At 45.5% G+C, this 24,052-nt stretch overlaps 1 protein-coding gene across 3 annotated transcripts in view; it reads left to right on the top strand.

Moving 5' to 3' along the window:
* The first annotated feature begins 10,555 nt into the window (after window positions 1–10,555).
* Window positions 10,556–24,052, top strand: part of slc40a1 (solute carrier family 40 member 1) — a 72,311-nt gene continuing 58,814 nt past the window's right edge. For 2 of the 3 annotated variants that reach the window (XR_011592680.1, XM_070875845.1), the window contains exons 1-3: window positions 10,556–11,051; window positions 11,258–11,325; window positions 20,989–21,148. Coding sequence is in view for 2 of the 3 variants with exons in the window: in XM_070875845.1 (XP_070731946.1) it covers window positions 11,009–11,051; window positions 11,258–11,325; window positions 20,989–21,148 (271 nt within the window). In the remaining variant the exon portion in view is untranslated. Of the gene's footprint in view, window positions 11,052–11,257; window positions 11,326–20,988; window positions 21,149–24,052 lie in introns of those variants that run through there. The other variant, XM_070875846.1, reaches the window with a different exon arrangement.

Genomic DNA, 24,052 nt, shown 5'->3' with positions numbered 1-24,052 from the left:
GAACCCTCATCATAATTGGAGGCATCTTGGTGTAAGAACAGTGGACATTGATCGTGTTGACCCGCTGTACCTCGGCGTCCCGTGCACTGTTCCAACCGTCTTCTGGTCCGCTTTCCGACCCTTCCGATTCGTATACCAGCCGAGCTGCTGTTTTTCTGCACAGGTGAGCCAGATGCCCTGTGTACTTGCAGTTTCTGCAAACGGCATGCTGAAATCGACACACCCCGGTTGAGTGCCTTCCCCCACATCTCCAACACTGACCATTTCCATTGTTTCCGAAGGATGAGCTGTGTCTGGCTGATCTCCCTTGAGCTTCTCTCAATCTGTTGTTGATTGCTCGCATTGTGGGTTGATGAGGTGTGATCGGCCGTTCATGTGGCTCTTGATTTTGATGGCTTCTGGTGCCACTGTCTGCTGTTGAACGCCTGCTCTCCTGTCTTTATCTGTGTGTGGGGCTAGCAGTTTGTTTCACAATTTGAACCCCTTGTTCCGATGCCTCGTTGGTTGTCGTACCCGAAGTATAGATCAGCCTCGTTTCTTCTTCGCCTGCCAAGAACGTCTGTGTGACCAGTGCCGCTGCCTCTAGAGTCAAGTTCTTAGTCTCTATAAGCTTTCGAATATGCCTGCGTGACCAATTCCTTCAATAAAAAAGTCTCTCAGTACTTCTCTCCTTAGTTCATCGGGGAACTCACATTAACTAGCCAGCCTCCAAAGTTCCGCCACGAAGTCGGGTATGCTTTGGCCCACACAGCGTCTGTCGTTATAGAACCTGTGTCTGGCCATGTGTAGGCTGCTCGCTGGCTTCAGGTGTTCTCTCATCAGTGTGCTCAACTCCTCAAACGACTTTGTTGCTGGTTTCTCGGATGCCAGCAGGTCTTTCATTAAAGCGTATGTTTTCAAGCCACAGCTGGTCAAGAGATGGGCTCTTCTCTTGTCTGCCTTATCATCGCCCAGCCAGTCTTTGGTCACAAAGCTTTGCTGGACCCTTTCTATAAAATCATCCCAATTGTGTCCAGCATTGTATTTCTCATCTGAGCTGTTGGTAGCCATTCTGTGGATTCTGTGCTCCCATAACTCGTCGCCACTGTTAAGTCCTGACTCTAATGTACTGACTTACACGAGACACATGCTGAAGTCAAGGTCAATCTGGACCTGCACCTTTAATTCCAGCTCTCCAGTGCTGCACTTGCCTGAGACCTCCCTTTATATACCACAGTGGGACAGGTATGGAGTGTCTCCTGCAAGTACACCCCTGGTGGTAAGGTATGCTTATTGTTACAGGTCATATCTAGTTACAGTCATGTATAGCATGATAAGATACATTTATATACAGTAATGTAAGATACATGACAGAAGGAATGATCAGCCATGATCTTATTGACTGGCGGTGCAGGCTCGAAGGGCCGAATGGCCTACTCCTGCACCTATTTTCTATGTTTCTATGTTTCTATATTTGCCTAATATGTGCAAGGTGACCTTCTCAAATAGGTTTTTGGGCATGAAACTCTTGGGATCGTCTCCAGTGCTGCTATTCTCCTTTTTACTCTGTGCTACCTTATCCTAAAAGAAGAGAAGTAGTCCTGACATTTTTATAGTAACATATAGCTGCCCATCCTGCAGCCCTTCCTATTTGACACTAAATCAACAATCTTAATACAGCAAGGTAGTGTTGCAGGATTTCTTGTGTCAAACCCGCTTGACAGTTCTGTTTCGCAAGTTGCTGCTTATAATTGTGCATTCTGCAGTATAGCTATGCAAGGGTAGTAGTTTCTGTCCTACCAGGACGACACAGAATAAGCTTCGATAAATGTTTGGGATGGGATAGCACAAAATATGTTAATCATTTATGAAGGTATGCTTTTTTGGCATGCATATTTGAGGCAGGTATTTGGCATCTTCCATCTTCTCCTTGACCTGTATTCAGGTCCGCTAGGTGGCACAAACAACATTGACTATCTGCTGCCATGTTTGCTGGGAGCAGCTGATTTTGAGAAGGATAATCTTGTGCAGGACATTCGTCCTTTGCCAAACATCCTAGATTAGGAACCATAGTACTTGATAGAAACATAGAAACATAGAAAATAGGTGCAGGAGTAGGCCATTCAGCCCTTCTAGCCTGCACCGCCATTCAATGAGTTCATGGCTGAACATGAAGCTTCAGTACCCCCTTCCTGCTTTCTCGCCATACCCCTTGATCCCCCGAGTAGTAAGGACTTCATCTAACTCCCTTTTGAATATATTTAGTGAATTGGCCTCAATTACTTTCTGTGGTGGAGAATTCCACAGGTTCACCACTCTCTGGGTGAAGAAGTTTCTCCTCATCTCGGTCCTAAATGGCTTACCCCTTATCCTTAGACTGTGACCTCCCTTTATATACCACAGTGGGACAGGTATGGAGTGTTTCATTCAAGTACACCCCTGGGTCAGAGCAAGCAGTTTTTACTCTGAAAACCCCCATATGACAGCAATGAAATAGTATTACCTCTTCCCCTATAAAAATGCAAGGTGCTTAAGTGGCTGCTTACACTATTTTATTGTGTTGTGCCACCAAATTATTCCTGTTTTTTTATTGGTCACCCTACCATGTGATTGGAAGCTTCCAAAATGTTCACATGCAGCCCAAAACAACATCAGGAGTTAATGGACAGCTGAAGATTCTCCAAAGCACCTTCAGTAAACCACCAACGTAAGTAAAGGACATGCTAGTTCAGTTTAACTGGAGCCATTAGCAATGCATTCTGGTTGAGAAAATGGTGCTCATAATCTGAAGCATCTGTTGCAGCAAAAGAAAATGTTAGGAATGCACAGTAGATCGGTCAGCATCTTAAAGAGGCAGGAGGTTTAACATTTGTTGTAACACTAGAAGCATTAACCATGCCTTCTCTTTCAAATACTGGACAGATGTTGTGAATTTTCAGTTTTTATTTCCTATTTCTGATTTTCTTTTTAGCTTGTTACATTTGATTATACTAGTAAAATAATTGATTGCTATAATGTTGATTTTTATAGTTTTTTCACTCAACTGAAAAACTACAAAGTCACCTAACCATCACTTTAAAGGACTCTTAGGGATTACATCTGCAGCTAATGTGGAAGGATAGTCAATGGTTTACATTGGGTACTCAATTGTGTTACATTGAGGCCACATTTGGGCACTTATAGCCCCAATTGTCATTTATTAATTCATTCTTCTCTCAGGTTGATTAGCTCAGTGCCATTTAATGAGGATCCAACTTGAACTGGCAATAATAACTCATACAATATGAAAACTTTGCAGCTCATGAGTTTTTATGTCTGCTAATGTTTATATTTTATGTTTAGTAACTTTTCTGGTTAAATAATGAAAAGTACATTTATTTTTCCTCCGTTAAGATATGCTTGGGGTAATTTGGCAAGTATGATAGTGGAAGCAAAACACTGGGACCATTCAAAATATAGCTGGATGCTAATTTATGAACATACAAACAATGATGAACAGGTAAAGAGGCAGCTCGTGCAGAGCACGGAGTGCAGCAGCAAAAGTGGCATTCATGAGTTTGATAAGTGGGTGAGTTTTAAGGGTTATTCTCTTTAAACCATTTGGAGGCTGGAGTAAATTGTTAGTGGCAATTGCCAGTAGCTTCTAAGTAAGTAGCAGTTTAATTTAAAGGGGAAAAGTTAAATAGTTGGGAATCTTTCAGGTTTAGGCAGAGAAAAACAAGGTAACTCTCCAGTAGGAGGCAATTAGCAGCTAGTTAAAACCAGCTCTGTAAACAACTGACCAGTAGTGAGTCATCTGACCTAGGTACATTTTATAAGAGGCAACTTGTGCAGAGCGTGGAGTGCAGCAGCAAAGAGTGGCATTCGTGAGTTTGGTAAGTGGGTGAGTTCGGGCAAGTGGGGGTGGCAGATGGTGTTTTGTCTTGTTTTTCCTACCAGTGCTGACACTAGAGCAGCTGATAAGGAGTGGGAGAGTAGGAGACGGAGGCCCAGAGACCAGCCCAACCAGCTGCAGACAAAGATAGAGGGGTGCGAAATCAAGAGGTGACGTCACAGCCTAGCTGGTAAGTGGTTGGCTGTTCGACTGGTAAGTATAACTCTCTTTTAGACTGACTTTTAGGTTGGTTTAATTGGCAGTGAACTACTAAGTAGCTGTTTGGTGTTTAAGTAAATTTTAGTAAGTAAATTAATTTAAGGGTTAAGTCAGGGCAGGAGAGCTCGGACCCATGTCATGCTCCTCCTGTGCTATGTGGGAAGTCAGGGACACTTCCAGTGTCCCTGACTACTATGTGTGCGGGAAGTGTGTCCAGCTGCAGCTCCTGACAGACTGCATGACCGCACTGGAGCTGCGGATGGACTCACTCTGGAGCATGCGCGATGCTGAGAATGTTGCGGATAGCACATTTAGTGAGTTGGTCACCCCGCAGGTAAGGGTTAGGACAGATAGTGAATGGGTGACCAAGAGACAAGGCAAGAGCAGGAAGGTAGTGCAGGAGTCCCCTGCGGTCATCTCCCTCCAAAATAGATATACCGTTTTGGATACTGTTGGGGGAGATGACTTACCAGGGGAAGGCACCAGCAGCCAGGTTCATGGCACATGGGTGGCTCTGCTGCACAAAAGGGCGGGAAAAAGAGTGGGAGAGCTATAGCGATAGGGGACTCTATTGTAAGGGGAATAGATAGGAGTTTCTGCGGCTGCAACCGAGACCAAGACTCCAGGATTGTATGTTGCCTCCCTGGTGCAAGGGTCAAGGATGTCTTGGAGCGGCTGCAGAGCATTCTGGAGAGGGAGGATAAACAGCCAGTTGTCGTGGTACATGTAGGTACCAACGATATAGGTAAGAAGCGGGAAGAGGTCCTGCAAGCTGAATTTAGGGAGCTAGGAGTTAAATTAACAAGTAGGATCTCAAAGGTAGTAATCTCTGGATTGCTACCAGTGCCATGTGCTAATCAGAGTAGAGGGAACAGGATAGTTAGAATAAATATGTGGCTTGAGCAGTGGTGCAAGAGAGAGGGATTCAAATTCCTGGGACATTGGAACCAGTTCTGGGGGAAGTGGGACCTGTACAAAAGGGACGGTCTGCACTTGGGCAGGACTGGAACTTATGTCCTGGGGGTAACATTTGCTAATGCAGTTCGGGAGTGTTTAAACTAATATGGTAGAGGGATGGGAACCTATGCAGCGAGACAGGGCAAAGTAATATGGAGTCAGAAACAGATGGTAGAAAGGTAAAAAGCAATAGTGGAAGGCCGAGTAAACAAAGGCAACAAACAAAAAGGGCCACACTGCATCATAATTCTAAAAGGACAAAGGGTGTTAAAAAAACAAGCCTGAAGGCTTTGTGTCTTAATGCAAGGAGCATCCGTAATAAGGTGCATGAATTAACTGTGCAAATAGATGTTTTTACAGATGTGATGTGATTGGGATTACAGAGCCGTGGCTCCAGGAAGATCAGGGCTGAGAACTCAACATCCAAGGGTATTCAACATTCAGGAAGGATAGAATAAAAGGAAAAGGAAGTGGGGTAGCATTGCTGGTTAAAGAGGAGATTAATGCAATAGTTAGGAAGGACATTAGCTTGGATGATGTGGAATCTATATGGGTAGAGCTGCAGAACACCAAAGGGCAAAAAACGTTAGTGGGAGTTGTGTACAGACCTCCCATCAGTAGTAGTGATGTTGGGGAGGGCATCAAACAGGAAATTAGGAATGCATGCAATAAAGGTGCAGCAGTTATCATGGGTGACTTTAATATGCATATAGATTGGGCTAACCAAACTGGAAGCAATACAGTAGAGGAAGATTTCCTGGAGTGCATAAGGGATGGTTTTCTAGACCAATATGTCGAGGAACCAACTAGGGGGGAGGCCATCTTAGACTGGGTGTTGTGTAATGAGAGAGGATTAATTAGCAATCTCGTTGTGCGAGGCCCCTTGGGGAAGAGTGACCATAATATGGTGGAATTCTACATTAGGATGGAGAATGAAACAGTTAATTCAGAGACCATGGTCCAGAACTTAAAGAAGAGTAACTTTGAAGGTATGAGGCGTGAATTGGCTAGGATAGATTGGCGAATGATATTTAAGGGGTTGACAGTGGATGGGCAATGGCAGACATTTAGAGACCACATGGATGAACTACAACAATTGTACATTCCTGTCTGGCGTAAAAATAAAAAAGGGAAGGTGGCTCAACCGTGGCTATCAAGGGAAATCAGGGATAGTATTAAAACCAAGGAAGTGGCATACAAATTGGCCAGAAATAGCAGTGAACCCGAGGACTGGGAGAAATTTAGAACTCAGCAGAGGAGGACAAAGAGTTTGATTAGAGCAGGGAAAATAGAGTACGAGAGGAAGCTTGCAGGGAACATTAAGACGGACTGCAAAAGCTTCTATAGATATGTAAAGAAAAAAAGGTTAGTAAAGACAAACGTAGGTCCTCTGCAGTCAGAATCAGGGGAAGTCATAGCAGGGAACAAAGAAATGGCAGGCCAATTGAACAAGTACTTTGGTTCAGTATTCACTAAGGAGGACACAAACAACCTTCCGGATATAAAAGGGGTCAGAGCGTCGAGTAAGAAGGAGGAACTGAGGAAAATCCTTATTAGTTGTGAAATTGTGTTGGGGAAATTGATGGGATTGAAGGCCAATAAATCCCTGGGGCCTGATGGACTGCATCCCAGAGTATTTAAGGAGATGGCTTTGGAAATAGCGGATGCATTGACAGTCATTTTCCAACATTCCATAGACTCTGGATCAGTTCCTATGGAGTGGAGGGTAGCCAATGTAACCCCACTTTTTAAAAAAGGAGGAGGAGAGAAAACAGGGAATTATAGACCGGTCAGCCTGACATCAGTAGTGGCTAAAATGATGAAATCAATTATTAAGGATGTCATAGCAGCGCATTTGGAAAGAGGTGACATGATAGGTCCAAGTCAGCATGGATTTGTGAAAGGGAAATCATGCTTGACAAATCTTCTGGAATTTTTTGAGGATGTTTCCAGTAAAGTGGATAAGGGAGAACCAGTTGATGTGGTGTATTTGGACTTTCAGAAGGCTTTCGACAAGGTCCCACACAAGAGATTAATGTGCAAAGTTAAAGCACATGGGATTGGGGGTAGTGTGCTGACGTGGATTGAGAACTGGTTGTCAGACAGGAAGCAAAGAGTAGGAGTAAATGGGTACTTTTCAGAATGGCAGGCAGTGACTAGTGGGGTACCGCAAGATTCTGTGCTGGGGCCCCAGCTGTTTACATTGTACATTAATGATTTAGACGAGGGGATTAAATGTCGTATCTCCAAATTTGCAGATGACACTAAGTTGGGTGGCAGTGTGAGCTGTGAGGAGGATGCTATGAGGCTGCAGAGTGACTTGGATAGGTTAGGTGAATGGGCAAATGCATGGCAGATGAAGTATAATGTGGATAAATGTGAGGTTATCCACTTTGGTGCTAAAAACAGAGAGACAGACTATTATCTGAATGGTGACAGATTGGGAAAAGGGGAGGTGCAACGAGACCTGGGTGTCATGGTACATCAGTCATTGAAGGTTGGCATGCAGGTACAGCAGGCGGTTAAGAAAGCAAATGGCATGTTGGCCTTCATAGCGAGGGGATTTGAGTACAGGGGCAGGGAGGTGTTACTACAGTTGTATAGGGCCTTGGTGAGGCCACACCTGGAGTATTGTGTACAGTTTTGGTCTCCTAACTTGAGGAAGGACATTCTTGCTATTGAGGGAGTGCAGCGAAGGTTCACCAGACTGATTCCCGGATGGCGGGACTGACATATCAAGAAAGACTGGATCAACTGGGTTTGTATTCACTGGAGTTCAGAAGAATGAGAGGGGACCTCATAGAAACGTTTAAAATTCTGACGGGATTAGACAGGTTAGATGCAGGAAGAATGTTCCCAATGTTGGGGACTTCCAGAACCAGGGGTTACAGTCTAAGTATAAGGGATAAGCCATTTCGGACCGAGATGAGGAGAAACTTCTTCACCCAGAGAGTGGTGTACCTGTGGAATTCTCTACCACAGAAAGTTTTTGAGGCCAATTCACTAAATATATTCAAAAAGGAGTTAGATGTAGTCCTTACTACTAGGGGGATCAAGGGGTATGGCGAGAAAGCAGGAATGGGTTACTGAAGTTGCATGTTCAGCCATGAACTCATTGAATGGCGGTGCTGAACTCGAAGGGCCGAATGGCCTACTCCTGCACCTATTTTCTATGTTTCTATGGTCCATCCAGCCTGTCCGACACAATTGTGAACACATTTGCACATAGCAAGGTCCCACAAACAGCAAAGAAATAAATGACTAGCCTATTTGTTTTTTGTGTTGGTTGAAGCATTAATATTGGCCAGGAGACTGAGACCACCCCTGCTCTTCTTTGAATTGTGCTGTCGGATCTTTTACCCCCACGTGATAGGACAGACAACACAGGGAATTATCAGAGATGCAAGAAAATTGGCCAAGAAAGCACATCAATTTCCTATTTTGAATGAACTTGCCTATTATATAGTACTTTTCAAGGCTGCCCCAAAGTGCTTTACAGTCAATGAAGTACCTTTGAAATGTACGGCTGGATTTTACCAAGCTCGGCGGGTCCATGGCGGTTGACCCCGGTGGCAGGTCCCAGTCTTGCTCGCCGCTCCAGCCTGCTGTTCAAAATGATTTTCACTTGATTGGTCTTATTTAGCCCGCCGAGTGCATTTCCCAGCCAATTGAAGGAGGCGGGTCTGATGATAGCATTTGATGACACATCATCAGCCGGTTTCCTGAAAGGAACCATGTGCAAATTAGTTTTGACACTTGTGTTGTCAGTGTTCTATGGCATTGAGGTGCTGCAACCACTGAGAAGGCTGCACCCAAGCTCTCCCATGACTCCTTCCATATGCTTATGGAGGGAGTCACAGCACACAGGGAGGTTCTCTTCCCTTCCCATTGGCGGAAGAGACCTCCCCAGGAGATCAACATCGCCTGGTTGCACATTGCACAGGAGGACACAGCAAGGATGTCATCAGGAGAATCAGGCAGCAGCGGTGCAAGCCTTTCAACAATCTCAGTAGATCATGAAACGTTACTGCAAAGCCCCACTCAACCTTATCCTGCTGTGCCACTCATCACATCCCCATCACTCTGCCTTCCCTACCCTACTTCTGCACATCCTTACTCACACCAACTGATCTTGCACCTCTACTCATCCCTCTCTATCTACATTATCACTTCCCCATCTCACTATCCACCCCTCACACTCAAACTCATCCTCGTGCAATCATACCAACTAACAAGGGTAGGCACTTGGGTTTTTTTAACCAATGTTCATGTGAAGTTTCTGTTCATGTGCTGTCAAACTTGAAATCTTTATTTTCAACACTTTGTGTTCTTAGACAGATGTGTGCACACCTTTAGAAGTGGCTTAGTGAGGTTCAGTGAATGGTGAAACATAAAGGTACCCCCTGTATTGCTGATGAATGTGAAATGAATGGCTTTGGTATTGTATGGATGCATTATAGTGTTGTTGTGGGGTGGTGCCTACCTGGCGCATCATCTGGCAGCCAGGATGTACAGCGTCAAGTAAAGTAAATCGGGTCATGATGAGGCCATCCCTGGCATCCCTGGCAGCAATGTGGATGGGTGCTGATGCCCTGTGTCCTGTGCAGCATCAGTTGATTGCGGAGAAAATTGGTGTTGTTGGTGCTGCTGGTGTTGGGGCTGATTGTGGTGGGATTCTGAGGACCAAGGTGAGACAGTATAAACCGTATCCATTCTGATGTAATAGATTGCAGGTGAACTTGAGATGACAGAAGTGATCTGTCAATGGTGAGAGAGTATGTTCCAATGAGGTGACACTGGATAGAGAGTTTACGCCAAACATTTGCAACCTGCATAAAGCTCAACCTCTCTTCCAAATGCAGTAAGCAACAACTTCTGAGCTTGGAAACTGAACAGTTGTGAGATGACAGCTTTTATAGCACATTTCCAGTTGTCGAGTAATGAGATAATTCCATGGCCATTCAACTCCCACCCTGCTTACCTCGAGCAGTGTGGACCCTGTGGGTGACCTGGTAAATTCTGAAGGTAAGCCTTAAATAGTTGTTTATCCTCTGTTAACAAGGCCATAATGACCTGAATTACCTCCCCATCTGCTGGGTGTCGGGTCTGCTCAGCGCTGACAGACCCGACATTTAGGAAAGGCACGTAGCGGTGTGTTGACAGTGGGGTCCCTACCCGCTGTCAAAAAAATCCCCCCCCCCTCAATTGCACCCGCTGAACCCCTGCAAAATTCTGCCCCGAGTCACTGCTGTAGGAAATGTGGCAGCCAATTTATGCACAGCAAGGTCCCACAAATCTATAAAGATATATTAGATTGTAGATATATTATATACCCTCCGCATACCCCGACGGTTTGCTTGTCTCGCATATGGTATGGTACATAAGTATTGAAGTCCTGGGTCCTTTCTTATTCTTGCAGTACTCAGTTCTCAAAGAGCGGAAAATGCACTTAAAGCAACAGGAAAGGTCCGCTGTTCCCTGGTGCAGCCATACGTGTGTAAGAAGAAGCGGAAGCGGTGGGGGGAGCAGTGGTGATCCAGTCACTGTACATTTGTTCTGTGCAGTACTGGGGCTCCAGCTCGGACTTTACATGGTTTCCGTTATCAGTTAGCAAGGCTTTTCTGTCTTGGTGCACGTCACGGGGGCGGCTCTGTTCTCAGGAAATACCTTTGAACAGAGCTTTCAAAGCTGTCAAATGATGTGAACTGTTCGAATTTGGGACCCGGACCGAACGGCTGGTCTCATGGAAGTGTTAGGGTTCAGACCTAACATTGCATTTTAGCGACAACACTTTTCCGACTTCAGCTACAGTGCTAGCTAAGTCTGGAAATCGAATTAACAAAACAACCAGCGGCGCTTGCCATTTCAGAAACTGTTTTAGGCGACTTTTTAAAAATCAGAGTTTTTAAAAACTATTGTAGTAAGAGCTAGAATCGGACTGCAAGTAACTTGCCAAGGGCAACACAAATTGGTTTAAACATGGAGAAGACTGAAACCAAGGCTAATAAGAAGAGTTGCTACGGTAAGTGTTTTGGCCATCCATTACTTGGACAATTTTACACTTGAACTTTTAATGCGACGTTATCGTAATTATTTAAGAATATTTAATATATTCAACCAACAAACATCAATATTAGATATATTTTGATGGGAGTACATAAAGATGGCCTTTATTTTTAATGGATGTAACTTGGAATTTATATACTTTTCTCCTCCTTTAAACGACAGCCTCTTTTGTGGGATACTTCAAGACCACCGGGTTTCTCATTTACCTGTGCCACGGACTGTCCACATGGGTAAGTTCGGCTGCACAGCTCAGACTGCTGCTCGCTTTGTTTTTGTTCTGCTCCCATTATATGATAGCGAGTTAGTAAGGTAAGGGATCCATCTGGTAGCTGCTGCGTTGCAACATCGTAAACGGATGGGTGTCAAGATTTTCTGTGTTCAGTACTGCCCGTGGAATGGTGACTTTGTTCCTTTTAGAATGTGTTTAGGATTTTGATGGAAATGGTGAACAGAGGAAATCTTCACATTTATGAAGCAGCTACACATAGGGGCCAGAAGAAATCATATCCCAGTGACATTTTATAACTGTATTTACACAGAACTGAATTACTTCACACTTCCAGGTACTGAACAGGTGGCTTCTATGTGTTCTAGCTGAAACATTCAGAAAATAAATAGGAGAAATTGTTCATTCATCAGGGATTAGAAATACAAGCTCATCCTGAAAACAGGAGAGAGATGAAAAAGGTCATTGTGGTCTCCTTGGCAAGTTTGGAAAAGACCAGGATAAGCGATATAGACCGGATGGTCTTTTGTTGACTGAACCTGATTTTTTTGGCAAGTCTATGAAATATGTAAAATGAAAGTAAAAGGTCCAATCATCATCATAAGCAGCCCTTCGAAATTGAGGAAGACTTGCTTCCACTCTAAAAGTGAGTTCTCAGGTGAATGAACAGTCCAATATGGGAATTACAGTCTCTGTCACAGGTGGGACAGACAGTCGTTGAAGGAAAGGGTGGGTGGGGAGTCTGGTTTGCCGTACACTCCTTCCACTGCCTGTGCTTGTTTTATGCATGCTCTCGGCGACGAGACTCGAGGTGCACAGCGCCCTCCCGGATGCTTTTTCTCCACTTAGGGCGGTCTTGGGCCAGGGACTCCCAAGTGTCGGTGGGGATGTTGCATTTTATCAAGGAGACTTTGAGGGTGTCCTTGAAATGTTTCCTCTGCCCACCTGGGGCTCGCTTGCCGTGTAGGAGCTCCGAGTAGAGCGCTTGCTTTGGGAGTCTTGTGTCAGGCATGTGAACAATGTGGCCCGCCCATCAGAGCTGGTCGAGTGTGGTCAGTGCTTCGATGCTGGGGATGTTGGCCTGATCGAGAACACTGACGTTGGTGCGTCTATCCTCCCAGGGGATTTGCAGAATCTTGCGGCGGCATGGTTGGTGGTATTTCTCCAGCGATTTGAGATGTCTAATGTATATGGTCCACGTCTCTGAGCCATACAGGAGGGTGGGTATCATCATCATCATCATCATCAATCATCATAGGCAGTCCTTCGGAATTGAGGAAGACTTGCTTCCACTCCTGAAGTGTATTCTTTGGTGGCTGAACAGTCCAATACGAGAGCCAGAGACTCTGTCACAGGTGGGACAGATAGTCGTGAGGGAAGAGGTGGGTGGGACTGGTTTGCCACATGCTCCTTCCGCTGCCTGCGCTTGATTTCTGCATGCTCTCGGCATTGAAACTCGAGGTGCTCAGTGCTCTCTTGGATGTACTTCCTCCACTTAGGGCGGTCTTGGGCCAGGGACTCCCAGGTGTCAGTGGAGATGTTACACTTTATCAGGGAGGCTTTGAGGGTGTCCTTGTAGTGTTTGTGCTGTCCACCTTTGGCTTGTTTGCCGTGAAGGAGCTCCGAGTAGAGAACTTGCTTTGGGAGTCTCGTATCTGGCATGTGGACTATGTGGCCTGCCCAGCGGAGCTGATCGAGTGTGGTTAATGCTTCAATGCTGGGGATGTTAGCCTGGATGAGGACATTGATGTTGGTGCACCTGTCCTCCCAGGGGATTTGTAGGATCTTGCAGAGACATCGTTGGTGATATTTCTCCAGTAACTTGAGGTGTCTACTGTACATGGTCCATGTCTCTGAGCCATACAGGAGGGCAGGTATTACTACAGCACTGTAGATCATGAGCTTGGTGGCAGTTTTGAGGGCCTGGTCTTCAAACACTCTTTTCCTCAGGCGGCCGAGGGCTGCACTGGCTCACTGGAGGCGGTGTTGGATCTCGTCGTCGATACCCGCTCTTGTTGAGAGGAAGCTCCCGAGATATGGGAAATGGTCCACATTGTCCAGGGCTGCGCCGTGGATCTTGATGACTGGGGCGCAGTGCTGTGCGGTGAGGAAAGGCTGGTGGGGGACCTTTGTCATACGGATGTTTAGCAGAAGGCCCATGCTTTCATACGCCTCAGTAAATATGTTGACTATGTCCTGGAATGCAGCCTCTGTATGTGCGCAGATGCAGGCGACATCCGTGTACTGTAGCTCGACGACAGAGGTTGGGATGGTCTTGGATCTGGCCTGGAGACGGCGCAGGTTGAACAGGTTCCCACTGGTTCTGTAGTTTAGTTTCACTCCAGTGGGGAGCTTGTTGACTGTGAGGTGGAGCATGGAGGCTAGAAAGATTGAGAAGAGGGTTGAGGCGATGACGCAGCCCTGTTTGACCCTGGTCCGGACATGGATTGGGTCTGTGATGGATCCGTTGGTAAGGATCACAGCCTACATGTCGTTGTGGAGCAGGCGGAGGATGGTGAACTTTTGGGGGCATCCGAAATGGAGGAGGACGTTCCATAGACCCTCACGGTTGACAGTGTCAAAGGCCTTTGTAAGGTTGAAGATGGTCATGTATAAGGGCAGGTGCTGTTCCCTGCATTTTTCCTGTAGCTGTTGCGCTGCAAAAATCATGTAGGGGAGTAGATCCGCACTGTGTCACTACAGCCCTGTAGACCATAAGGTGCAATACAGGTGCAGTGCATTACAGTCTATGGAACCACAGGAATGAGGCAGCAGTTAGGTTGGAAAACTGAATCGTGGCCAGGAAAGACTTCATAGCAGGAAGGGACTCACTAACGAATCACTGAAAATGAAAATTTCAGTCATCTAAAGAAGGTGGTTTTGTGGCTCTGATAATCCTACTTATTTTCTGAATATGCCAACTCAGTATTCTGTCTCATTTCCAAGGAAGGTACTTGGCTGCAAACAGTTAGGAACTTTAACCATTATTTAATTTTAAATGGCCTAGAACACCAAAACCAAAAATGTTTTCTATTTTATCTTAATCGTAATTTTTACTGATTCAATTAACATGCAATAGCCTAAATATCAGTATGACTCACTCTTGTCTCTGAATCAGTAGGTTGTGGCTTCAAGGAACACCCTGGAAATTCAGTATATAATCCAGGCTGACATTTCAGTGCAGTACTGAGGGGTACTGCATTATCAGATCTGTTTTTTTGGATGAGAAGTTAAATCAGGCCCTGTTTTCCTGTTCAACTGAATGTAAAAGCTCTCACAGCACTATTCAAAGAAGGGCAGGGAGCTCTCCTGGTTCCTGGCCAACATTCTTCAACCAACACCTCCAAAGCACGATTAATTGGTCAGTCATTTCATTGCTATTTGTGGAATCTTGCTATGCAGAATTTGGTTGCCATGTTTGCATAAAGAACAACATTGACTTCAATTCAAAAATAATTCATTGACTGTGAAACACTTTGGGAAGTCCCGAAGACATTGATTCTCAGCATTATGTATGTAAACCTGTAAATACCATATCTTAATGTTTGGTACTAGCATGTGATGCGTCGTCGTACGGGGTCAGTTGTGTATTGCAGCAAGCTAAGGAATTTGGGAAATTGCAACTGGTTGCTTATGCATCCAGAAGTCTGTCTAAGGCCGAGAGGGCCTACAGTATGGTCGAAAAAGAAGTGTTAGCGTGTGTTTACGGGGTAAAGAAAATGCCTCAATATCTGTTCGGGCTCAAATTTGAATTGGAAACCGACCATAAGCAGCTTATATCTTTTCTAAAAGAGAGGGGATAAATACGAATGCATTGGCCCGCATCCAGAGATGGGTGCTCACGTTGTCCACATACAGCTACATCATCCACCACAGGCCAGGCACAGAAAACTGTGCTGATGCTCTCAGTAGGCTGCCATTCCTCATCACGGGTGGAGATGGCACAGCCCGCAGATTTAGTCATGGAAATGGACGCATTTGAGAGTGAGCAATCACCTGTTACCGCCCGACAGATTAGAACCTGGATGAGCCAGGACCCCTTACTGTCCTTAGTAAAAAAAACTGTGTGCTCCCATTAGAGATGCAGGAGGAGGTACAGCCGTACCAGCGGTGCAAAGATGAAACGTCTATACAGGCAGACCACCTCCTATGGGGTATTCGGGTAGTAGTGCCTAAAAAGGCCAGGGACACTTTCATCAGTGATCTCCACAGCACCCACCCAGGCATCATAATGATGAAAGCGATAGCCAGATCCCACGTGTGATGGCCCGGTATCGATGCAGACTTAGAGTCCTGCGTGCACAAATGTAATATATGTTCACAGTTAAGCAATGCACCCAGGGAGGTGCCACTAAGTTTATGGTCCTGGCCCTCCAAACCATGGTCCAGGGTCCATGTCGACTATGCAGGCCCATTCTTGGAAAAAATTTTCTTAGTGGTGGGTAGATGCATACTCCAAGTGGATTGAATGTGTGATAATGTCAGCAAGCACGTCCATTGCCACCATTGAAAGCCTACGGGCCATGTTTGCCTTGCACAACCTGCCTGATATCCTTGTAAGTGACAATGGGCCGTGCTTTACCAGTGCCGAGTTCAAGGAGTTCATGACCCACAATGGGATCAAACATGTCACATATGCCCCGTTTAAACCAACGTCCAACGGTCAGGCAGAACGAGCAGTTCAAACAATCAAGGAGAGCTTGAAGAGGGTAACTGAAGGCTCACTGCAGACTCGCTTATTCCGAGTCCTGTTTAGTTACCGCACAAGACCCCACTCGCTTACTTGGGTCCCTCCCACTGAACTGCTCATGAAAAGGGCACTTAAGACAAGGCTCTTGTTAGTACACCCTGATCTACACAAACAGGTAGAGAGCAGGCGGCTTCAACAGAATACATATCATGATCGCGCAAATGTGTCACGCGAAATTGAGATAAATGATCCTGTATTTGTGTTGAACTATGGACAAGGTCCCAAGTGGCTTCCTGGCACTGTTTTGGCCAAAGAGGAGAGTAGGGTGTTTGTGGTCAAACTCTCAAATGGACTCACCTGCAGGAAACCAAATTCAGATTTACGGACTATCCAGAACAACCCACAATCGACTCCACCATTTTCAACCCTCCAACACACACACAAGTGGCAACCAACCCAGCGGTTGACCACGAAGCAGAACCCATCACCCGCAACAGCCCAGCAGGACTCACCACCCCCAGCAGCCCAGCAAGGCCAGCTGTGCAGCAGCCCAGCGAGGACCCAACAAACGACTCACCAAAACCAGCATTTGCACTGATACGATCAACCAGGGAAAGGAAAGCTCCAGATCAACTCACATTGTAAATAGTTGCACTATTGACTTTGTGGAGGAGTGTTGTTATGTATGTAAACCTGTAAATATCATGTCTAACCACCAGAGGGCTTATCCCCTGGAGTCCCAATGGATCCCACAATCCCTTGGGAGCACCAGTATATCAGGAGGCCTCACAGGCTGGAGAGGCACTCTGAGATCTGTAAGAAAGGACTATGGTCACACCTTACTTTGAGCTTGCAGTATCTGGTCTGACTCTTTATTCAAGACATAACAGACATGAAATACCTTATGTAAATACAAGTTATTTTATTCTTTTCTAAATCTGCTGGAGAAAAAGACATTTACCTTTCAGGCACCAATATATTTTAACCTAATTCCACATTCAGACCCAAAAGGCAAGGCACAGGAAAGATTTTGTAACGGGAATAACCATGTCCGAGAATCTCTCAGTGGATTGTCTTTTATTTGCTCTTCAAAACTCCTTGGGGACGAAATTGCTCCTTATTATAGCCCGGTTAGCACCTCCGGTGGATGCAAGGCAGTTTTCGCCCAGGGGACGGAGGCGCTACTGCCTCCCGGAAAATTGCCCGGGAGGTTTCGGAGATGATGACCCAGCAGCGCCGCGCCCCGTGGTTAGTGTCCCGGGCCAATGCGCCATCATTGCCATGCATGGCAACCCTGCACCACCCTGCGCCGAAGCCTTACCACTCTGCAGGGGAAATTGAACCGTGGGCCGTGAGGCTGGTGTGGGTCGATGTCAACGCCAGCTTTGCAAATCACGGAAATCCATTCTCTGGACACTGTTTAAATGGGAGGCCTGAAGCACCCCGGGCCGCCATCTTTTTCGGCTGACTCGCAGGTTATCTCGACCATGGCGGTCCTAGCGTGGTCCGGGCCACCATCATGCAGCCCGGCACTCTGTCTTTGGTGCCGGGCTGCAGGCTCGGTCCCATGCTGGCCTGGTGGCCCAGTGGCAGCCATCAAAGGGCCTGCAGAGTTCACAGCGGTCCTCCCCTTTAATCCAAGGGGAGGAGCATTGTAGCACATCAGCATTACATGGAGCATCCATGTAGTGCAGGACACATCAACGCAGTAACGCCCCGGGACACGCCCCCAAAGAAAGCGGAGCAACAGAGACAGCGCTCCACTTCCTTCGGCCCAATTCAGCGCTGGGGGCGGGACTTCAGGGCTGGGCGCTAAAAGTTGTGGCCCCGAAAGGTTACCGTCCCAAATCCGGGTGCGGGGCAATTTCACCCCCTTATAATTTCCTTTATCTTAACTTTTTCTGGTTCTCTTATCTTCATGTTATTTTGAATAATTTTAGTTGTGTTTCAATCTAGTTTCTTTATGGAAGCCTGCTTCAAATTTTGCTTGTAATTCCCCCTTTTTCTGCATTGTAACTTTGCTCTTTTTTGTCTAATTCTGTTTTACAATTCTTTGTTTCACCTCAATTCTTGTCTTGTGGCTGTTTTCCACTTTTTTTCCTGTTTAGCCACCAGGAGAGAGTGCAGTGGTTCTAGAACAGATGAGCTTTTCTGTGCAACAGACACACTTTACATTATATTTCTAGAGGGATAGAATTGAAAAGTAGGGAAGTTATGCTAAACCTGTATCGAACCTTCATTAGACCACGCTTGGAGTACTGCATAAAGTTCTGGATGACATATTATAAAAAGGATATAGAGGCACTGGAGCGGGTGCAGAGTGGATTTACAAGGATGATACCAGAAATGCGAGGATATAAATATCAGGAAAGGATAAACAGGCTGGGTCTCTTTTCTCTTAAAAAAAGAAGGCTGAGGGGTCACCTAATAGAGATCTTTAAAATTATGAAAGGTTTTGATTGGGTGGATACAGAGTGAATATTTCCACTTGCGGAGAAGAGCATAACTAGAGGCCATCAATATAAGATAGTCTTTCTTCTTTTTTCTTTTTGTTTATTGTGCCTTTCATGACCATTGGACATCTCAAAGCACTTTACAGCCAATGAAATACTTTTTTTGGAGCGTAGTCTGTTATAATGTGGGAAATACGGCAGTTAATTTGCGGACAGCAAGCTCCCACAAACAGCAATGTGATGATGACCAGGTAATCTGTTTTAGTGATGTTGATTGAGGGATAAATATTGACCAGGACACCAAGAAATCCAATAGGGAATTCAGAAGAAACATCTTTACCCAAAGAATGGTGAGAATATGGAACTCGCTACCACAGGGAGTGGTTGAAGCGAATAGTGGTTGATGCATTTAAGGGGAGGCTAGACAAGCATATGAGGGAGAAGGGAATAGAGGGTTATGCTGATAGATTTAGATGAGGAAAGACGGGAGGGGGCTCGAGTGGAGCATAAATGCCAACATGGACTGGTTGGGCCGAATGGCCTGTTTCTGTGCCGTATATCCTATGTAATTTTAAGTAATACAAAATACAAGCAGCCATACAGAGTGAGAACAAAACTTTTAATTCTATTTAAATATGTTGTGCATCTCAGTCTTTGTCCCAAAAAGACTATCTAGTGGGTGTTTGCTTAAAATGTTTTCTTATCTGTGCAGAAATCTGGACAGTCTATGTTGCAAGTGGCTCTCACTCAGAAAGTTTCACAATTGCAAATGCCGAGCAGCATTATTGTTCTGTGGTGCAGATGACGAATCTAAGAGATAAAGCAGGCGATTTGAATGCTAAAAGCACCATGGCCACAACATTATCTGCTTTAGTGGTTCCTGTGGCCTTTCCTGTCTAGAATATGGGCCTCTTCTCCCAGGTTTAACAGTCTAGCACCTTTTCTAGTTCAATGCAGTAGCATATCCGTCGCAAATCTGTGTTACATGCCTCCAGTGAGGGATAACTTCCAGAAACAGACCTGACTAGTTTACACTACTGGAATCAGCAAGACAAGATTCCATCATCAACAGGAATAAGCTCCTGATGAAAATGGACATTTTAAGATAATACTGCACTGATATATGAGATTATCCAAATCGTATATATATTGCCTAGGCTCGATATCTATAATCACTACACAGTAAGATAACAGCAAAATATTTAATTATCTCATTTGTATTAAAGACCAAGGGGCCAAAATTGTCCCTTTCCTTAAGGCCTGTAACAGCCGGAAATTGCAGCGGAGTGCAATGTTCGCCGATTTTTCATGGAATAGCCGCCATTTTGAAAATTCGGCTGCTGTGGTATCCCGGCGGTGACCCGCTCCCCCCACTACTGCTCCGCTGCTGCCTATCCATCCTAAGTGTGTCATCAGAGCGCGCACTGCCAATGTTCCCCCTCCGATCGTGAAATTCCGTGGAGCAAATCTGTCATTAAAGGGGAGGACCTACTGCCACAGCCCCATCTTTTTTGTTTGTCAGCTGACTGCCATGTCGGGCCGATAATTATGCCCCCGGGTTCGGCCGGAGTGCCAATAGGCAGCCTGGCACCCTCTCTTGGGTGCCAGGCTGTTGGCCCGGTCGAAACGCTTCCTGGTGGCCCACTGGCCCGAACCTAAAGAATCGCAGCGTCTTTTCCCTTTAATTGAAGGGGAGAGACGTGGTGACGCAGCACTGTAATGACATCATCAGCGGCGGACACTCCGCCTGCCCCCCTAACTTCCACCCCTCTAGTGTGCGAACTTCCGCTCACCGCTGCACATCCGCCCCCATTATGACCGACTTCCGGTCCACTGAAAAAAAGCCTAAGAGTGGAATTTCGCTCAAGAGGCCATCACATCCACATGGTTGGCCTGAAGGTATTTACCTAAAGTAAGAGCCATTTAGCTTTCCGTTGGAGTGAAGTTTACCATTGGAGGCAATTGTAATTAATTATTCTAGAGTACCTTTTCTATCGGAGGACTGCCATTTGAAGTTTAATTAAAGGCCTATTTTTCTTGAGTGGGGTTAGAGGCACCACAAACATACCTCATAAATTATGTTTTTAAAAATTATCTTCCTGCTTCCCAATCTCCCCCAAATTAATGTGAAGGTGAAACATTTTCAGAAGATTAGAGGTGCACTTGCATTGTTTCATCCCTCACCAGACTTGCTTTTTAATCTAATCTGAGTTTGGGGGAGGTACAACCCTTCCATCGTACCTACCAACAGCCTGCCCCAGTTTCCTCTGATAATGTATGGTCAGTAATAGGTGTAGCTGGCTTTCCATAAACGCGCCATTTGTCTGCAGACCATCTCCAAATTGGTGTCACTGAGAGTGTGCTATCCTAATTAATTCTTCAGCAAATTTAAATTTTATTGATTAATAATTTTAATTAAAAAGAATGAAGATCTTTAGCTGGAAATCAGATGAATAAACATGTGTTACAAAATGCACCTTTACATTTTTGACCTGTGCTAAATGTACTTTGTGTTTTGTTACAGGGAGATAGGATGTGGCACTTTGCTGTGTCAGTGTTTTTGGTGGAGCTTTATGGCAACAGTCTGCTTCTGACTGCTGTCTATGGACTGGTCGTGGCAGGGTCTGTCCTATTGCTGGGAGCTATCATTGGTGACTGGGTGGACAAAACCCCCAGGCTTAAAGGTATGGCCTAGCCCAATGTGATTTTACCTCTGTGGTGCATCCCTTTTAAATGTATAGCTTTGAAAAAGCCCAATTCTTCTCCACTTATTGCTACTGGACCATGTTGTGCAAAGTATATAATAATGTGAGCCGTATTCTGTTATGGGAACATAGAAACAGGAGTAGGCCATTCAGCCTATTGAACCTGCTCTGCCTTTCAATTAAAATATGGTTGAATAGTACTTCAATTCCATTTAACCATCTTTGCTCATATCCTTTGGTACCCTTACCCAACTAAAAAATGTATCAATCTCAGTCTTGAAAATTTCAATTGATCCACCATCCACAGCCTTTTGGGGAGTGAGTTCCAGATTTTCACAACACTTTGGGCCCAAGTTTCCACACGATAAAAAACGGGCGCCACTCCGAGCTGGGCGCCCATTTTTCGCGCCTAAAACGGCGCTGGAAAAAAAACGCGCGATTCTGGAGCGCTTTGCAGCTCCTTGTCTGTTTGGCGCGGCGCCCAGGGGGGCGGAGCCTACACTCGCGCCGATTTTGTAAGTGGGAATGGGCGGGTACTATTTCAATTAGTTTTTTTCCTGCCGGCAACGCTGCGCGTTGGAGCGTTCGCGCACACGCAGTGTGAAGGAAACATTGGCACTCGGCCATTTTTGTAGTTCTTTGTAGCTGTTTAATTTTTTAACATTTTTTAATAAAAGCTCATTGCCATCAGCACATCAGCACTGAGGCTTCTTGCAGCCTTCTCACTTCTCCTTCCCCCCTCCCCCGCGGGAAGAACGGGTGCCTCCTCCCCCCCCCCCGTGGGAAGAACGGGCGCCTCCTCCCCCCCCCCGCGGGAATAACGGGCGCCTCAGGCTGACTGTAGCATTCTCCGTGCCTGAAGCACTTTCACACAGGTAAGAAGATGGTTTATTTAATCTTTTCTTTGCTTATAAATGTTTATTCAGGTTGGATTTATTTGTATAATATTTGTATAAGTATAAATAAGGATTTATTGTAGAATTTAATGACTTCCCTTCAACCCCCCCCCCCACCTCGTTCTGGACGCCTAATTTGTAACCTGCGCCTGATTTTTTAATGTCTAGAACAGGTTTTTTCAGTTCTACAAAAATCTTCACTTGCTCCATTCTAAGTTAGTTTGGAGTACGTTTTCACTGTGGAAACTTTGAAATCAGGCGTCAGTGGCCGGACACGCCCCCTTTTGAAGAAAAAATTCTGTTCCAAAGTAGAACTGTTCTACCTGACTAGAACTGCAGAAAAAAAATGTGGAGAATTGCGATTTCTAAGATAGTCCGTTCTCCACCAGTTGCTCCTAAAAATCAGGCGCAAATCATGTGGAAACTAGGACCCATTGTGTGAAGAATAGCTTCCTCACTCGTAAATGGCCTAAATCATATTTTATAACCCCTTGTTTTGGATTCCCTCACCAGAGGAAATAGTTTTTCTGTATTTACCCTGTTGAATCCTTTCATCATTTAAAAATTATTATCCTTTTTATCATTTTAAAGACCTCCAGTAGATCACCCGTCAACCTTCTAAACTCAAGGGGTCACAGTCTAAGGATAAGGGGTAAGCCATTTAGGACCGAGATGAGGAGAAACTTTTTCACCCAGAGAGTGGTGAGCCTGTGGAATTCTCTACAACAGAAGGTTGTTGAGGCCAATTCACTAAATATATTCAAAAAGGAGTTAGATGTAGTCCTTACTACTAGGGGGATCAAGAGGTATGGCGAGAAAGCAGGAATGGGTTACTGAAGTTGCATGTTCAGCCATGAACTCATTGAATGGCGGTGCAGGCTCGAAAGGCCGAATGGCCTACTCCTGCACCTATTTTCTATGTTTCTATGTTTCTATGTTTCAAGTAATACAAGCCAAGTTAATGAAACCTGTCCTCATAATTTCACCCTGTAAGTCCTGGTATAATTCTGGTGACTCTTTCCTGTGGTTCAGTGCCCAACACTGAATGCAGTACTCAAGATGGGGTCTGACCAAGGCTCTGTACAACTGAAGCATCACTTTTTCACTTTTGTTTTCCAGCCTCCTTGAGATAAAGGACAATATTCAATTAGCTGTTTTGATTACTTTTGATAATTAGTTTAGTAATTTGTGTACATGGACACCCAAATCACTTTTGTTCCACCACAATTCCTAGGGGGTCATTTTGGGCAAAAGGAGAAAATAGGAACTAAATGGACGTTGTGCCTGTTTGAAAGTCTGGATTTAGCATGTGATTTTGGTCTTAATTGCCAATTATGATAATTTGAACTTGCCTGGAGGTGCTAAACCTGAAACCTGCAGGTTTAGCACCCAAGTGCTGCCTAGATGCAATTTTTGTGGAGCAGTATATGTGGGCTCCTCGCACTCACTTCCACTGAAGGTATGGCGTTGTCTGGCTGACAAACGGCAGCACGTTGCAGGATGGCTCAGGGACCAAGTGAAAGGGTGCACAGGTTCTCGGATGTGGCATTGGAGGTCCTGGTGGCGGTCCAGAGCAGGAGGGATGTCCTGTACCCACAAGGAGGAAGGATGCCACTTCACCCTCTTGTCCCTCTCTCCTGCAACAGGCTGCTCTGCCTGGTCTCAGATTCTCCTCCCATTGCTCGTCCAGAACCAAGGGAGACCCCTAACAAGATGCCCATGACCAAGCACTCCCTTTCTCCTGGTGACACCTATAAGGTGACCAATAAGGTGGAGTAGCACAGCACTTACTCTTTTTAGGTAAAGTCGTCACAAAATTTAAGAACATAAGAAATAGGAGCAGGAGAAGGCCATTTGGCCACTCGAGCCTGCTCTGCCTTTCAATGAGATCTGCACAGGCTCAGCTCCATGACCCTGCCTGCTCCCCATAACCCATAAGAACATAAAAACATAAGAAATATGAGCAAGAGTAGGCCATTTGGCCTCT

The sequence above is a fragment of the Pristiophorus japonicus genome, chromosome 3, assembly GCF_044704955.1.
Source record: "Pristiophorus japonicus isolate sPriJap1 chromosome 3, sPriJap1.hap1, whole genome shotgun sequence".
NCBI classification, from domain to species: domain Eukaryota; kingdom Metazoa; phylum Chordata; class Chondrichthyes; family Pristiophoridae; genus Pristiophorus; species Pristiophorus japonicus.
Note: the sequence above shows the minus strand (reverse complement) of the source record. Positions and strands in the feature narration are given on the sequence as shown.